At 39.0% G+C, this 18377-nt stretch overlaps 1 protein-coding gene across 3 annotated transcripts in view; it reads left to right on the top strand.

Moving 5' to 3' along the window:
- psme3ip1 (proteasome activator subunit 3 interacting protein 1) overlaps window positions 1–18377 on the top strand; it is a 44027-nt gene that overhangs the window by 20368 nt on the left and 5282 nt on the right. For all 3 annotated transcript variants that reach the window (XM_072913934.1, XM_072913936.1, XM_072913935.1), the window contains exon 6: window positions 17298–17374. In XM_072913934.1, the coding sequence (XP_072770035.1) occupies window positions 17298–17374 (77 nt within the window). The remainder of the gene's footprint in view (window positions 1–17297; window positions 17375–18377) is intronic.

Raw genomic sequence — 18377 nt, 5'->3', positions numbered from 1 at the left:
CCATAAATCATGAAGCATTTAATACAATGTCAATAAAGCTTTCTCTTCTATTGTAACCTAATTCTAGATTATGGTAGGCTTTATGTAATATGTAAAATAATTCTAAACTGTTGTTTAAGTGCAATAGGAAAAGCCCATGGGTTTAATGCACCTTTTAATTTTTATTTTAATATTGTTCTTTGGGTGCAATAAGAAACATATCATAAATGTTCTGTTAAAATTAAGCCAATTACATTTTTTGTGTCCTCCTTTATTTTGAAAAGTGACAAAGTATTGAAATACATAACAATATACATTTTGGTACCAAAATATTGGTGTTGATACAACTCTAGGTAGGATGTATGTGCGAACGTACCTATGTAGTCGCTTACGTGCCCGAACATAAACTATGCAGTGACGTAGCAAGTGGTGTCCCAATTCCTAGGGAAGATTACAAAGCGCTACCCCTTTTTACTTGTTGTTGAGGGCTCGTGGTAGTGAGTGAGGGGGTGTATTGGGATTGGGCCTATATTGCACTTGAAGTTTGGATGCAGTGTACACCACACATAATAAAATAATACAAGTAATTTCCAGAAAGCTATCAAATCTACTGTAATAGCTTCAAATATGTACATCATGTAACGTTTGAGTAGATTGATTGTTTGATAGTTCACATCAACTTGGCAGGTGTCATGCTCCCCCTAGCAAACACAAAAACACACACACAAATATGTGAATACAAACCGCTATCTAAGCCCTCACTGACGCGTCACTGCTTCACAAATATTTGTACGAAACATAACTCATAACACATAACATTATGGTGGCTATAATATAAAGTGAAACAAAGTTTTTTTACGGACTTACATCCAGCCGGGAAGAAAACTCTGTTTTACCTGCATGTACGCACTACATCACCATCGCAACACACTTACACATGGCAAACACTGCCTGGATGGATACGGCCTTTTCATATTTCAAGTGAAATCTTTTTCATGGATATCAATGACATTTTCAAGTGTTAGTAAAACTTCATAATCCACGATTTTCACAAAGCCAAAAAAGGCGTCCTGGCAAAGTCTGCCTCATTAGTAATGAGCCTACCTTCCTTCCAGACTCACTTTTGCTTAAATCACGCTGTGTGGGCGTGTCGACATGCTGCATGGGAGAATACGAATAAGTGAAACATGCGTAACTTCGAGCGCATTAAAAAACACTTCCGCGCAAACGGGACAATAGGGCTCTTAGTTTTTCTGAGAATACTACTGTAGGTATTTATGCACCTATGAGCAGAGGTAAGATGGGACGAGACCAAGTATTAATTATGAATAAAAGTCAACCAATGCGAACATACAGATATGGAAACTCATCAACAGCTTACCAAGTACAATATTGAACATGATTTCCACAGCCAGTCAATAAACATAAAGCACAGTGATAAGCAGTGTCCAGCTTTTAAGTAATAATATTTTATGAATCTGTTAATAGTATCGCCATTTAATACACATGCCATACACAAATGTACATGAGTATTTAGAAGTCAAGTGTTAACATGATAAATATCTTGAAATATGAAAATAAAATCAATGAATAATACCATATGTCACCCTTATGTGTGACAAGCTGTTGATTAAAATTGTGTGCCAAGGCCTCACACTCAGGTCGGTATGCTTGTGTGTTTATCAATGTTTACCTCTGCAAGAAGCTGACACCTGCTTGAGCTAGAAACCCCTTCAGAGGTAGTTACAGTGGAACATCTGAGATGTTTTGTATGTGATCTACTTCTTCATGCTGGTCCAACTCCAAATTGTTTTAATTAGACAAGTTTCCCACCCGTATTATCAGGTTTTCTCCCACAGTTTAAAAACATACATGGTTAATGAGAAGCTCTAGTCAATCTCTGTGATTGACTGTTGAGCAGTGCAGGGTATACCCTGCCTCCAAACTTGCACTAAAGATCACCGTGGAGAAAAGGGGTACATGACTTACACTAACAACTGGAGCACATGGCCAACAAACAATATGATTAATCTGGGGATATAACAATAAACGGTATTAATGATAATCGTGGTAAAACGCAACCGTTAGTATTACCATTTTTATATTAAAATTATCAAAACGGTGATGAATACCTGTACATTGATAAACTCACAGACGGTCTAGCTCCCTAACTTAAATGCTAATATGAAAACAAGAGACATTAACGTCTTTCTCCTGTAAGAAACAACATACCGGTACCTAAATCTAAACTTATATAAACACATTGCTGTCTGAGCAACCAAGATATTCGATTGTGCACATTGAACCTACAAGCTGATTTATGTATACTTGGAGGACCGCTGAACAGTAGAATGCCACAACGCCCGCCAGATCACTCAAGCGTAAGAAACACAAAAAATGCAAAATAGTGGGCTTTCTAACAGTGGTTCTATTTATTATAGTTATTTAAAAAATATAAATATTTCAGTGTGGTTATAAGTAGAGGTGGGGGAAATTATACATTTTTAGATGCATCGCAGTTTGGACATCGATGATTATAAAATCAGTTAGTAAAAGTGAATAATCGATAATTATTTTATTTATTGTAAATAAAGTAATGTAGACCGTTCAAAATTTGTCTGACTGCAGCGAGCCTCTCACCGAGAGATCCGACCAGCTCCTTTATTATAGAGCACTTATGTTCCAGTCTTGCACACATTACCATTAATTTGTAAAATGTGATAGCAATTAATTTAACTGTTTCTTATTACAAATAAATTATATAACATGTACTAAAAAAAACTGCAGGCAGACACTTTGTGTTCTTTGTGTTTGTGGATAAAAATAATTGTGTTCCTGAAATAATCATTAAACTTGTGTTATGTGTTGGTACACGTTATTTTACAGTACCTCAAATTCAATATGCACTTTAATGTAATTTTATTCAATATATGTTACAGTATTTGAATTTTAAAAACTTCACAATCTGGGTCACCGTTTTCCAAAGCACTGGTGAGAAGCACTGATTTATTAAAGTAATTAAAGAATACAAATAATAATTTACCATTTGAAAGGGTTGTTTAGTACCTTTATTTACTGCAGAATGCACTTTTTGAGAGCCAATAAACTTGTCTTTACTCTCACAAAATGTACAGAAAAAAAAAGCAAAACCACGGCCCTAAAACCGAGGTACGGACCAGAGCATGGGTTACCTGTACTGTTGCACCTCTAGTAAGCACAAATTTTCTGAGACAGTCCTGTGTGTGTGTGTGTGTGTGTGTGTATATAATTGTGTGTGTGTGTGTGTGTGTGTGTGTGTGTGTGTGTGTAATGTGTATATATATATATATGTATGTATGTATACAGTATATGTATATATATATATATATATATATATGTATGTATACAGTATATGTATATATATATATATATATATATATATATATGTATGTATGTATACAGTATATGTATGTATGTATGTATACAGTATATGTATGTATATATATATGTATATATGTGTATGTATATATGTATATATATATAAATATATATACAGGTAAAAGCCAGTAAATTAGAATATTTTGAAAAACTTGATTTATTTCAGTAATTGCATTCAAAAGGTGTAACTTGTACATTATATTTATTCATTGCACACAGACAGATGCATTCAAATGTTTATTTCATTTAATTTTGATGATTTGAAGTGGCAACAAATGAAAATCCAAAATTCCGTGTGTCACAAAATTAGAATATTACTTAAGGCTAATACAAAAAAGGGATTTTTAGAAATGTTGGCCAACTGAAAAGTATGAAAATGAAAAATATGAGCATGTACAATACTCAATACTTGGTTGGAGCTCCTTTTGCTTCAATTACTGCGTTAATGCGGCGTGGCATGGAGTCGATGAGTTTCTGGCACTGCTCAGGTGTTATGAGAGCCCAGGTTGCTCTGATAGTGGCCTTCAACTCTTCTGCGTTTTTGGGTCTGGCATTCTGCATCTTCCTTTTCACAATACCCCACAGATTTTCTATGGGGCTAAGGTCAGGGGAGTTGGCGGGCCAATTTAGAACAGAAATACCATGGTCCGTAAACCAGGCACGGGTAGATTTTGCGCTGTGTGCAGGCGCCAAGTCCTGTTGGAACTTGAAATCTCCATCTCCATAGAGCAGGTCAGCAGCAGGAAGCATGAAGTGCTCTAAAACTTGCTGGTAGACGGCTGCGTTGACCCTGGATCTCAGGAAACAGAGTGGACCGACACCAGCAGATGACATGGCACCCCAAACCATCACCCAACCATGCAAATTTTGCATTTCCTTTGGAAATCGAGGTCCCAGAGTCTGGAGGAAGACAGGAGAGGCACAGGATCCACGTTGCCTGAAGTCTAGTGTAAAGTTTCCACCATCAGTGATGGTTTGGGGTGCCATGTCATCTGCTGGTGTCGGTCCACTCTGTTTCCTGAGATCCAGGGTCAACGCAGCCGTCTACCAGCAAGTTTTAGAGCACTTCATGCTTCCTGCTGCTGACCTGCTCTATGGAGATGGAGATTTCAAGTTCCAACAGGACTTGGCGCCTGCACACAGCGCAAAATCTACCCGTGCCTGGTTTACGGACCATGGTATTTCTGTTCTAAATTGGCCCGCCAACTCCCCTGACCTTAGCCCCATAGAAAATCTGTGGGGTATTGTGAAAAGGAAGATGCAGAATGCCAGACCCAAAAACGCAGAAGAGTTGAAGGCCACTATCAGAGCAACCTGGGCTCTCATAACACCTGATCAGTGCCAGAAACTCATCGACTCCATGCCACGCCGCATTAACGCAGTAATTGAGGCAAAAGGAGCTCCAACCAAGTATTGAGTATTGTACATGCTCATATTTTTCATTTTCATACTTTTCAGTTGGCCAACATTTCTAAAAATCCCTTTTTTGTATTAGCCTTAAGTAATATTCTAATTTTGTGACACACGGAATTTTGGATTTTCATTTGTTGCCACTTCAAATCATCAAAATTAAATGAAATAAACATTTGAATGCATCAGTCTGTGTGCAATGAATAAATATAATGTACAAGTTACACCTTTTGAATGCAATTACTGAAATAAATCAAGTTTTTCAAAATATTCTAATTTACTGGCTTTTACCTGTATATGTGTGTGTATGTATATGTGTGTGTATATATGTATATATATATATATATATATACATATATATATATGTGTGTGTGTGTGTGTGTGTGTGTGTGTGTGTATAGCTGCAACATAACATACATATATATATATATATGTATGTGTGTATATAGCTGCAACATAACATACATAAGTAACAAACAGCATAATAACAACATAGCTGTAAACCTGGCTTCACCCAAGGAAGGCACACGTGACATGATTATATGTCATGTCACTATATACAGCTATACACAAAGCCTAACCAGGCCTTTTTTTCTCTCAAGGAATTGTGAAATAAAATCATGTATTCAGGAGATCAACACTGTACTGAAGCCCAGAACACTCTACGCATTTCCCCCGTTTTAGTTTAGAGATAAGGAAAGATTGGCCTGGCCCACTAGGATCCCTCTTTATGTTTGTGAACTTTATAGTCTATACATTTACTATACATTTGCTGAATTTCCCCCAGGGATCAATAATGTACTTTCTATTCTATTCTATTCTATTTAGAGTGATGTGATAAACAAACACTCTAGAAGTCTAGAATGAAAGAGCAACAGTATATAAGAGAATTGACAGAGTGTGTACCTTTAATGCTGAATGATGAGCAGAGGCAGAGTTTGAAGTGTCTTCTTTAGCTCGCTTTCCATTTTTATGTACTCACTAGTGTTCACTGTGTCCAGGTACGTGGAAAATGTTTTCCGTGCCATTTGCTGTTTGACGCCGGTATCATGCTAATTAGCTGCCTGAAAGCGGGTGACTCCACTGTAGAAATAGCCTGCATGTCTTCTAGCACATACGCTGCAATGGCTCTATCAATGTTGTCCTGGCAAGCAGGCCCTCCGTTAAAATCCTTACGTGGAGGTGAAGTGGCATCGGAGTCTGTGTCTCTCTTTACTAGCTTCGTAGAAGCATGTTGCTTTTGTAGGTGTTTCAGCTGATTTGAATTGCTGTTTTGGGCAGTAGATGGGATATTTGATCCAAGACACAACTTACATTTAACTAAAATGTTCTTTTCTTTTTGCTCGACAAAAGAAAAGTAGTGAGAATATCTCCATGTTAAGAAACTCGACTTAGGCTGTGCCATGATGTCTTGTTAGTAAACACTGACCAATTTTCTCTCAGCAGCTCAATAGCTTGCGTTTTCTTCCGGATCGTGGCAGTGACAAAACTGTGCCATGCACTTTATACTTACAAACAATTGTTTGCACAGTTGCTCTTGGGACCTTAAGCTGCTTTGAAATGGCTCCAGGTGACTTTCCTGACTTGTTCAAGTCAATGATTCATTTTTTCAGATCTGTGCTGAATTCCTTTGACTTTCCCATTGTCGCGTTCGTAACCGAGTCTAATGACTGCATCACATGAGCCCTATTTAAATGGGCTCAGAGAAGTCAACAGCTGTCGTCAATCATAATCACTCACATGAAGTTAAGAGGCCATGCCATGAAGCTGATTTGATTTGATTGTAATTTTTCTACATCACCAAAATTGATAATGTATGTTGCTGTATGTATACTTTTGACCCAGCAGATTTGGTCACATTTTCAGTAGACCCATAATAAATTCATAAAAAAACCAAACTTCATGAATGTTTTTTGTGACCAACAAGTATGTGCTCCAATCACTCTATCAAAAAAAAAAAAAGAGTTGTAGAAATGATTGGAAACTCAAGACAGCCATGACATTATGTCCTTCACAAGTGTATGTAAACGTTTGACCACGACTGTACATGACTAGCACTGGTGGCTAAGTCAAAGCATCCTTCAGGTTTTGAAAAGATTTGGCCTGCTCAGCGCCCCATATCCAGCAATTCCTCTCCGAGAGGAGGTCTCTGAGAGGTTTGTCCCTTTCTGCAAGCTGTGGCATAAATTTTCCCAGCTGATTCACCTTTCCCAAAAAAGACCTTAGCTCGCTCACTGTCGTCGGCTCCTGCCTCATTCCTGCGTGGGTCTGGGCAAATGCCTTCCTCATCGATCACATGACCTAAGAAGGTTACATTTGCCTTTAACAGGTCACAGTTATCAATGTTTAGCGTGATGCATGCTTTCTGCATTTTCCTTAACACAGCATGCAGGCGAGCGTCATGTTCCTCTTGAGTGCATGCCCCACTCCAACACATCATTAATGTGGCAAATCACCCCATCCAGCCCTTCTGTGACCTCTGTCACCACTCTATTTTGGAACATTTTCCGGACCGGATGCAATGCCAAAGGGTAGCCTTTTAAAATAATAGCGCCTAAAGGATGTGATGAAGGTTAAGCTTTGCTGACTCTTCTGTCAGGAGAATTTGCCAGAAGGCCATATTTGCATCCAATTTGCTAAATCTTTCAGCTCCTGCCAGCATTTCTAATGGTTCCTCCATTGACAACAATATAAACTTTTCTCTACACACAGACTTGTTTAGTTTTGGAAGATCAACACATACACACACAGTGCCTGTCTTCTTGGGCACCACCACATTGCCTGCACACCACTCAGTCGGCTCCTTAACTCTGCAAATAACAAAGGCGTTGCATGCGGACCAGTTATTGCTTGATTTTGTCCATGAGCGGCAAAGGTATTCTCCTTGGTGTTTTTTAGTAAGAATGGTTAAGCCACCGGTCTTAGCTTTATGGCATGTGGCTGATGCACTTCTCCAAGTCCGCTGCATAATTTCCATGTCCTCCACTTTTCCTTTTTGCAGCGGCAGCCTGGCGACACCCACAGCATCAAGTGGACTCCACTGTTGCCGCTTTGCAAAAACTTGGGGGGGCATGTATGGCAAAACAGTGACATCCGAACCGGTATCAATTTTAAAAGTCACATTGCGGTCATTTATGTCAATATTGACCCTCCAAGGTTCTGTTATACTACCAAGAAAGACAACATCATCATCATCTGTCTCTTCGACTACATGCACAGATTTTGGCGACTTGAATACACCTCTGTAATGTCCACATGCAAGACATTTAACATCATTTGCAGGACAATCAGGTTTTGGATGTGGTGGTGGGCTGGCACATTTATCACACGTTGACTTTTTCTGCTGCTTTGTGACATGTTTGATTGGAATTAATTAATCTTGATTTTAGCAAGCTTGCTACTTCCTCTGTACACACTATTGACCGACTTTTCATCATATATCTGAGCTCTGGTGTTTCCCCGCAAAGAAGCTTGCTGCTTTTTCACCTCTTCCCTTTGCCGTGCCATCATGATAGCTTTCTCCAACGTTAACTGTGCATCCAATTGCAAGCTTTCAGATAGTCCCTTATCTGACAGACCCACAAGTCTGTCTCTTATATGCTCATTGTGTAGCACCCTATAGTTGCAGTAATTAGCAAGCACATACGATGAAGTGACAAAACCATCAACAGTATAGACGTATATCGCTAAGATTTTATCGATACTAAACCCTTATCGATATTCCTTATTAAGACTGGTATTTATTGGTACTTTTACCGGTACAATATGTAATTTGTGGAAATAAATCCATCCATTTTCTACCATTTGTCCCTTTCGGGGTCGCAGGGTGTGTGTGAAAAAAATGCTTTTGAATTAGCTTTTATACTACCACAAGAGGTTGAACACGTCCAACATGATGTACTGTAATATCTCAGAGCTCGAAAATTTTAACACCTGCAAAGTGAAATGTAGTTATGTCATATTCTTGTAAAGACCACACAGATCCATCACTGTGTTTCTATTCAATACAATTACTCAGATGGAAACATTATTTACAAACCCCGTTTCTATATGAGTTGGGAAATTGTGTTAGATGTAAATATAAACGGAATACAATGATTTGCAAATCCTTTTCAACCCATATTCAGTTGAATGCACTACAAAGACAAGATTTTTGATGTTCAAACTCATAAACTTTTTTTTTTTTTTTTGCAAATAATAATTAACTTAGAATTTCATGGCTGCAACACGTGCCAAAGTAGTTGGGAAAGGGCATGTTCACCACTGTGTTACATGGCCTTTCCTTTTAACAACACTCAGTAAACGTTTCGGAACTAAGGAGACACATTTTTTAAGCTTCTCAGGTGGAATTCTTTCCCATTCTTGCTTGATGTACAGCTTAAGTTGTTCAACAGTCCGGGGGTCTCGGTTGTGGTATTTTAGGCTTCATAATGCGCCACACATTTTCAATGGGAGACAGATCTGGACTACAGGAAGGCCAGTCTAGTACCCGCACTCTTTTACTATGAAGCCACGTTGATGTAACACGTGGCTTGGCATTGTCTTGCTGAAATAAGAAGGGGCGTCCATGGTAACGTTGCTTGGATGGCAACATATGTTGCTCCAAAACCTGTATGTACCTTTCAGGCATTAATGGCGCCTTCACAGATGTGTAAGTTACCCATGTCTTGGGTACTAATACACCCCCATACCATCACAGATGCTGGCTTTTCAACTTTGCGCCTATAACCATCCGGATGGTTCTTTTCCTCTTTGGTCCGGATGACACAACGGCCACAGTTTCCAAAAACAATTTAAAATGTGGACTCGTCAGACCACAGAACACTTTTCCACTTTGTATCAGTCCATCTTAGATGAGCTCAGGCCCAGCGAAGCTGACGGCGTTTCTGGGTGTTGTTGATAAACGGTTTTCGCCTTGCATAGGAGAGTTTTAACTTGCACTTAAAGATGTAGCGACCAACTGTAGTTACTGACAGTGGGTTTCTGAAGTGTTCCTGAGCCCATGTGGTGATATCCTTTACACACTGATGTTGCTTGTTGATGCAGTACAGCCTGAGGGATCGAAGGTCACGGGTTTAGCTGCTTACGTGCAGTGATTTCTCCAGATTCTCTGAACCCTTTGATGATATTACGGACCGTAGATGGTGTAATCCCTAAATTCCTTGCAATAGCTGGTTGAGAAAGGTTTTTCTTAAACTGTTCAACAATTTGCTCATGCATTTGTTGGCAAAGTGGTGACCCTCACCTCATCCTTGTTTGTGAATGACTGAGCATTTCATGGAATCTACTTTTATACCCAATCATGGCAACCACCTGTTCCCAATTTGCCTGTTCACCTGTGGGATGTTCCAAATAAGTGTTTGATGAGCATTCCTCAACTTTATCAGTATTTATTGCCACCTTTCCCAACTTCTTTGTCACGTGTTGCTGGCATCAAATTCTAAAGTTAATGATTATTTGCAAAAAAAAAAAGTTGAACAGTTTGAACATCAAATATGTTGTCTTTGTAGCATATTCAATTGAATATGGGTTGAAAATGATTTGCAAATCATTTTATTTCCGTACATCTAACACAATTTCACAACTCATATGGGGTTTGTATGTATGGCATTCATGTACAGACCACATACCTTTTACATGATAGAGCACATCAAATATATCTTATAAATCAATACAATCACTTTGCGTGTTAAGTGGGTGTGCATTTTGTAACAATAGGAATTGTTATTTGTGTTTATGTTGCACACGGACGTATTTGAGTGACGGACTGGAAGCCAGCGTGTTGACAGCTACCGATGTATTTGTGTATTATATAAATAAAAAGTTTCAGTGAGCAAGTGTAATGCTCGATCGTCAGGTTTTTGGTCAAGAGACAGAACAAACTGAAAAACATTTAAGCAAGATGTCTTTTAATGACACTCCATCGCGGCACGTTTGTGTGACGTCAGATGGCAACCAGAGACCTGTCAGTCACAGTGGATGCTATATTGCGTCAAAGCAACTTTATGGATTATTATACTTAGTTTTATAATACACCTCACAGTGCAACCTGGACACATCATCAGTGATTCTCCCAGGGTCATAGGGTGTTTCGGGTCTTAATCAAACACCCTCACCCGGGCGACCCAGCCGAGGGTGATCAGTCCCTCGACTTGTGTCCAGGTAGCGCTCTACGCCACGCGTCCCCCCTCCGACGGTCTGCCCTGGGGCTGCGCCGGTGGTTATTGGAGGTTCTGGGCACTGTGGGGAGTGTCCGGGCCTGGATCCTCCTCCGTCTCATCAGGTGCCGTACAGAGTACTGGCAGTGTGCGTTGCACCACGGGTTTCCCTAGGCAGCCTATCTTGGTTTGATGTATCTTCAGGGTTTTTCGTAGCACTGTATGGGTGCTCCCTTGCGAGAGCTGCAGCTTGGGATGCTACCCCTCCCTGCCCCGGTTGCCGTCTTTCCGGGCTGTCAACTGTCTTCCAGTTGTCACCATTCTTTCGGGGTTGTCATCCAGCCTCTTCCTGGAAGTCAATGGCGATGCCATACTTGAATAGTTTTATAATACACCTCATGGTGCAACCTGGACACATCATCAGTGATTCCTAATATGTTCACTATTTTGAGTGGATTAATATCGGCCTTTGGAATAATGGATCGCTAAGAATAGAGTTGATAAAGTAAGTCACTTCAAACTGACACAGCGTGCGGGACTTTGAGGAACTTTTGAGGAGGAAATATTGTTGTGTTACAAACTTTTGTGTGGTGTTGCATCCTATTTATCATTCAAAACTGGTTTTAATGTGTACCAGTGGCAGTTGAAGTTAATGTGACTAAATGTCATAATTACGTCGGTCCGCTGGAACAAAAAATACCGATAACAGTCCAGAATCTTCATGGTCCTAATGGACCAACATAATTAGGAACAAGTACCAATAAATACCGGTTCTCGGTATACATCCCTAATCAACAGTTTCTCCTTTTTGTTTGCGCATGTTGAACTTAGCTTGTTCATAAATTAAATTTGTCTTCACAATAAAGAAGCATTGGAAGCCATCACGAACCTTTTGGTATGTACCACATTGTGCCGTCGTCAAAGTTAGTCCGCTAAAAATGTACACCGCCCTATCACCCATACAGTGAATCAGCGCGTTGACTTGATTTTTTTTCAAAGCCTGCGTTCAGATTATTTGTCAGAAGAAATCTTTTAAATCGCCGGATCCATTTGTCCCACTCTAGCTGCTTTGAAAAGCGGTTTTAGAGGCTGTATATTGAACTGGTGCTGGCGCTGCTAACATTAACATCATTATTTCTATTTCCATATGATGGTGCACAAACAATTCTCGACAATCGCTACGTTTCCATGCACTAAATTAGTCAGATTTCTCTAATAGTTAGTTTTTTTGTATTTTCACACCTACGTGTGAAGTCCAAGTGTCCATGCACACTCTCAAATGCAATTATTGGTCATACGCCATGTGCCTCCTGTACACTGGGGGGGGGGGGCACTTATTTAATTTTAGCGCGGCTAACTGAACTACTTTTCCAGTTGACCTCTGACGTCACACGAGCCTTTGCGGATCCTTACAACTGCTTTTAACTTATGTCCGCTGTCATATTACGCCTCTAATGGTTATGTTGATGTTAAATAGCCGACAGCATCAATAAATGACCTTAGATTGCGCTACGGACATGACGCTACTACCAACAATGTATCGGGTCGGATGTAAAGAAAGTTGGCGGAAGAGTTTTTCAAAGGAATTTTTGGACGAAAATCCCAGAAACAAAATTATAATTTTTTTGGAATGTCTCAAAGTTCATTCAAAAGGCTCTGTAAATTGATGGAAGGAGTTTTAAAACCAAAGGAAAAAAATCGTTTGTGCACCGACTGATATCCAGAGGAAGGTTGCTATTGTTCTGGACTATCTGGTCTGTTGTGCGGAAAGTTAATCAGTTGGCTTGCACACATGCAGCGTGAAGAGATTTGTGTACGTTTTATTATTCACCTTTAATATACCTGCTTCATTATCTTTCATCTCATTCGTATTTTGTTCGGGAGTCCGAATTAAGCCGGCATTTTACATTTCCTTAGCTACCTTCTTAAATAAATCTGTTTCTTTCTTTTCTATTATCGATTCACTTCAAAATATTCTGTTCTTTTAATTTGTGAAGCAAATAACTGTCTTCATTACAATTGCTGCTACGTTTTTATTTAATGGTATCAGCTTCCGGCTTGTAACCCCTGTGTTGAGACTGGTGCATATGCGATACGAATGGTCCTCTCCGGCCGCACACAACCCCTCGAGAGATCTGGGGCCGTATTTATCAAGTGTCTTAGAATTACTCCTAAGAAGTCTGCTAAGAGTTGACTTATGAGTAAAGAAATTCTTCGCTGAAAGCTGCACTTAAAAGTTAGTTATCAAGCGTCTTACTCACACTTTCAGCGAAGTGTAGGACTGAATCTTAAGTGTCACACTCAGAGCTGAATTACGACATTACTATATGCCGTAAACGGAATTTTAGGTGACGTCATTTCTGTGTCCATAGAAATCACCAATCACGGAAGGGAATCCCTTGTCTAAGAATAAAGAAATATCTTAGAAATATTTAAGTGGACAATGGGGGTGTATATTTTGACAATAAACTACAAAATAAAACAAAACAAACAAACAATATTGGCAATGAATCAAAAATAAATGTTTCCTTTTCTTTCCAATTCATTTTCCCAGTGGCGAGATATCGAAGCATTGTGATGACCTTTAGTTCTGCTGTGAAAGCTCTGCCACGTGATGTTGCTGATGAGATGACGCCCCTTATTAAATCTGTGACAAAAATAATACCCGCTCTATCTAAACGATACCGTTTGATCAGCTGCTCGTCATCAAACAAAGCCAGGACATCCTTTTGCTCCCTGAACGTTCGCGCACGTCTCTCTTGCCTCAGTGCCATCCCCCGCTGGCAACTCCTAACCACTTAGGACACCTCTGAAGCTCTCTTAAATATCGTGGAGAGTAGGAGTGATTCTTAGACTTAAGAAAGTTGATAAATAGCTTTTATTCTTAAGTTTGAGAGTAGGACTAAATTTTGCAAATTCTCAGGACTTAAGTGTAAAATGGCACTCTAAGACGCTTGATAAATACGGCCCCTGGTTTCCAATCGCGTAATCCAGGTGTGTTAGTCCGACTTTTCAAAAACCGAACATGATCGGATTAAGGTGTTTCCATGGGTTGTAGGAGGTTTATTTAGAGCCAAAATATTTGAGAAACTGGACTAATTTAGTGCACTGACTGACACTTTCGCCATTATCTACAGGACTTCTAACCGTGTCGTTTTATTAAAAACAGTATGTGAGTCAAACTGTAATTTACGTGTTTGTTATCCTGGTATCGTCTGTTCATCCTCCCCAATGCTTTGTCACCCCTGAAGTTATATAGACTTCCGTCATCCTGTGACATCATAACTCTCCCAACGTTGTAGTCCTAACTAAAACCAGTTACACTACAGACTGCAAATCCATCCATCCCCTATTGGATCGAGAGGGGAATAAAACAAACAATATGGAGAAACTCCATGATGATTGGTTGGTTTACGTATGAAAACTCAATGATTGGTTGGTTTAAGTATGATGCGTCACAATAGGCTAAGCTTAGGGCAAATCGGAGGTAAGATAGGACGGGTCATGACGCTTTAGAACAAGGAAACAAAATCAAAACACATTGCCCGCAGCGGTGGCAGAAACCACATGAGACAAGGGTCTTTGTTCAAATAACTATTTTCCTTCCAGGGTTTCATCAATAATCTAGTGCTTTTATTCAATTGACATTATTTATAACATTGTATAAATGTTCTGTTTTGTTCTAACTTGACAGTGCATAGCTGTGTATGCTAACCACTTAGGGAGGAGGGAGGCGATGGGAAAGTGTCAATACCAATTTAGCCCATACTGCTTGGTTAACACTGGTACAAAAGTTGCATAGGATTCCTATCCTGGCACAAAAATATGTTTATTTTATTGATGTAAAGATGGAGTTTGTTAATGTCTGTTCTGTGAGACAAATGTTTTGCATTTTTTCCTTGGCCAGCTTATTGTCATTTTGCCACTGTGGTTTCTGTTGAAATAGTAATTTATCCTGTGCTGAAAAGTGTACCGTATTTTTCGGACTATAAGTCGCAGTTTTTTTTATAGTTTGGCCGGGTTCCAGTGCGACTTACATATGTTTTTTCCCTTCTTTATTATGCATTTTCGGCAGGTGCGACTTATGCTCCGGTGCGACTTATACTCTGAAAAATACGGTATATATTTTGGTCTTTATTTAATAGTATTATTAAACTGCCTTCAATTTAATTTGTTTCCAGTGTTCCCCCCCTCATTTTGTACATGGTACCGCAAGTTTGCTAGTTAAAAGAAATGTTACAATGTCAAAAAGCCAGACTGAGGACATGTTTCCAGGTTGTTTTTTAAAATAAACAATCAAACTACCGTATTTTTTGGAGTATAAGTCGCTCCGGAGTATAAGTCGCACCGGCCGAAATTGCATATTAAAGAAGGGAAAAAAACATATACCGTATTTTCCGCACCATAAGGCGCCCTGGGTTATAAGCCGCGCCTTCAATGAACGGCATATTTCAAAACTTTGTCCACCTACAAGCCGCCCCGTGTTGTAAGCCGCATCTAACTGCGCTAAAGGAATGTCAAAAAAACAGTCAAATAGGTCAGTCAAACTTTAATAATATATTAAAACCAGCGTGATGTGGGCGCGCATGGAATCGTATATCAACATGGACGAAGCTGCGTGAAAAAAGCCACCCGGCCTCTTCGCGTAAACTTAAACTTACCTTAACCACTCGCTCATCTTTTCTTCATCCATCCCTTCGAGTTAGCTTTTATGATGACGCCGGCTGGAAAGGTCTCTTTTGGCAAGGTCTTCCTTTTGAATATCACCATGGGTGGAAGTTTCTGGCCATTAGCATGGCAAGCTAGAACCACAGTGAAGGATGACTTCTCATTCCCTGTGGTGCGAATATTCACCGTATGTGCTCCCGTTGTATCCACAGTGCGGTTCACAGGAATATCAGTTGCTGTGAAATAGTAATCCGTGTGCGGATGGAGAGATTGCGTCTTTTCATGAACCGGATCCCTGTCGTTTAGTAGGAGCCATTTTGTGGTCTTTACAGATGTAAACACACAAAGGAAATGAAACGTACGTAATATCCGCGCGCTTTTTCTTCTTCTACGCGGGCGGGTGGTTGCTTACAGTAGAAGAAGAAGCGCTTCCTGTTCTATGGGGGCGGGTGCTTACCTTGGCGGTTGCTTGCGTAGAAGAAGAAGCGCTTCCTGTTCTACCGGGAAAAAAGATGGCGGCTGTTTACCGTAGTTACGAGACCGAAACTTTATGAAAATGAATCTTAATATTTATCCATATATAAAGCGCACCGGGTTATAAGGCGCACTGTCAGCTTTTGAGAAAATTTGTGGTTTTTAGGTGCGCCTTATAGTGCGGAAAATACGGTAAGTCGCGCGGGAGTATAAGTCTATATTTTTGGGGAAATTTATTTGATAAAACCCAACACCAAGAATAGACATTTGAAAGGCAATTTAAAATAAATAAAGAATAGTGAACAACAGGCTGAATAAGTGTACGTAATATGACGCATAAATAACCAACTGAGAACGTGCCTGGTATGTTAACGTAACATATTATGGTAAGAGTCATTCAAATAACTATAACATATAGAACATGCTATGCGTTTACCAAACAATCTGTCACTCCTAATCGCTAAATCCCATGAAATCTTATACGTCTAGTCTTTTACGTGAATGAGCTAAATAATATTATTTGGTATTTTACGGTAATGTGTTAATAATTTCACACATAAGTCGCTCCTGAGTATAAGTCTCACCCCCAGCCAAACTATAAAAAAAAACTGCGACTTATAGTCCGAAAAATACGGTATGCATTTATTCTCTGTCTATTTTCTTGGTGGAAAGTTGGACATTTAGTTGGATATATATTTGTAAACTTATATGTAGTATTGATGTAACATACTACTTTTGTTGTGAAGCTTGTAGTGTAGCTTGCTACAATTCTGTGGGGATAGCTTCACCTGTAGCTTAGCTACATTTAATCGAGAGTAACTAATAGCTTAGCTTACTACATTTTGCAAGTAGCTTGCTCATTACTACTCACCGCCAGGATGACCCACCCCAGTATTTGAGAAGAGCTGAGCGAGGCGGTGGCGGCACAGGAGTAAAAACTGACATTGTATAATGAATGATACAAATACATAGCTTCTAATTTTGGACTGCACTGGTGACATTTTACATTCTAATTACTTATGAATGACAGTATGCTGTTATCCAATTAATTTCAACCATTGGAACCTTTTTTTATAAGAACCACTGTACATGATGAAAGCCAGCATACACTATAAAAGAAGCAGCTTGAAATAATGTTTGTGATCATGTGTAACAACAATAACAACTTCTAACCTATGTTGTGTCTCACAGTTCATCCCAGTCATCAGAGAGCAGTAAGAAACAAAAGGTGGAAAGCACAGCAACCGGAAATGGAGACAGACACACAGGTGGGCAGCAGCCTGATGGCTAATATGTGTTTTACTTCGAACATAAACTCTCTAAATATTGCTACAACATAAGAATAATAATGTACTGTGGAAGTGTGATGTAAGTACTCAGGTTAAGCATAGACACACAATCAGAATGTTAACTATTGCTGCTTAGTAGGATTTAAGAAGTATATTATATATATATATATATATATATATATATATATATATATATATATATATATATATATATACGTGTGTGTGTGTGTGTGTGTGTATATATACCGTATTTTCGGACTATAAGTCGCAGTTTTTTTCATAGTTTGGCCGGGGGTGCGACTTATACTCAGGAGCGACTTATGTGTGAAATTATTAACACATTACCGTAAAATATCAAATAATATTATTTAGCTCATTCACGTAAGAGACTAGACGTATAAGATTTCATGGGATTTAGCGTTTAGGAGTGACAGATTGTTTGGTAAACGTATAGCATGTTCTATATGTTATAGTTATTTGAATGACTCTTACCATAATATGTTACGTTAACATACCAGGCACGTTCTCAGTTGGTTATTTATGCCTCATATAACGTACACTTATTCAGCCTGTTCACTATTCTTTATTTATTTTAAATTGCCTTTCAAATGTCTATTCTTGGTGTTGGGTTTTGTCAAATAAATTTCCCCAAAAAATGGGACTTATACTCCAGTGCGACTTCTATGTTTTTTTCCTTCTTTATTATGCATTTTCGGCCGGTGCGACTTATACTCCGGAGCGACTTATAGTCCGGAAGAAAAGGAAAAAAAAAAATATATATATATAAAATAAATATAATAGCAATCTAGATAGCAATATAAAAACAATAAAATTCAGTTTTTCCTTAAAGAAAAAAAATCAGTTTTTTACTTTTTACACTATTATGGATGTTTCCATTATTAGATGCAAACGTTCTCACATTTATTGGTGCAATACATCTTTGGACAGTTTTGAACAATATTTTAAGTCAAAGCACAATAAT

Source organism: Nerophis lumbriciformis, linkage group LG10 (genome assembly GCF_033978685.3).
Source record: "Nerophis lumbriciformis linkage group LG10, RoL_Nlum_v2.1, whole genome shotgun sequence".
NCBI lineage: Eukaryota > Metazoa > Chordata > Actinopteri > Syngnathiformes > Syngnathidae > Nerophis > Nerophis lumbriciformis.
The sequence above is the reverse complement of the archived record's forward strand: the minus strand, read 5'-3'. Positions and strand labels throughout refer to the sequence as shown.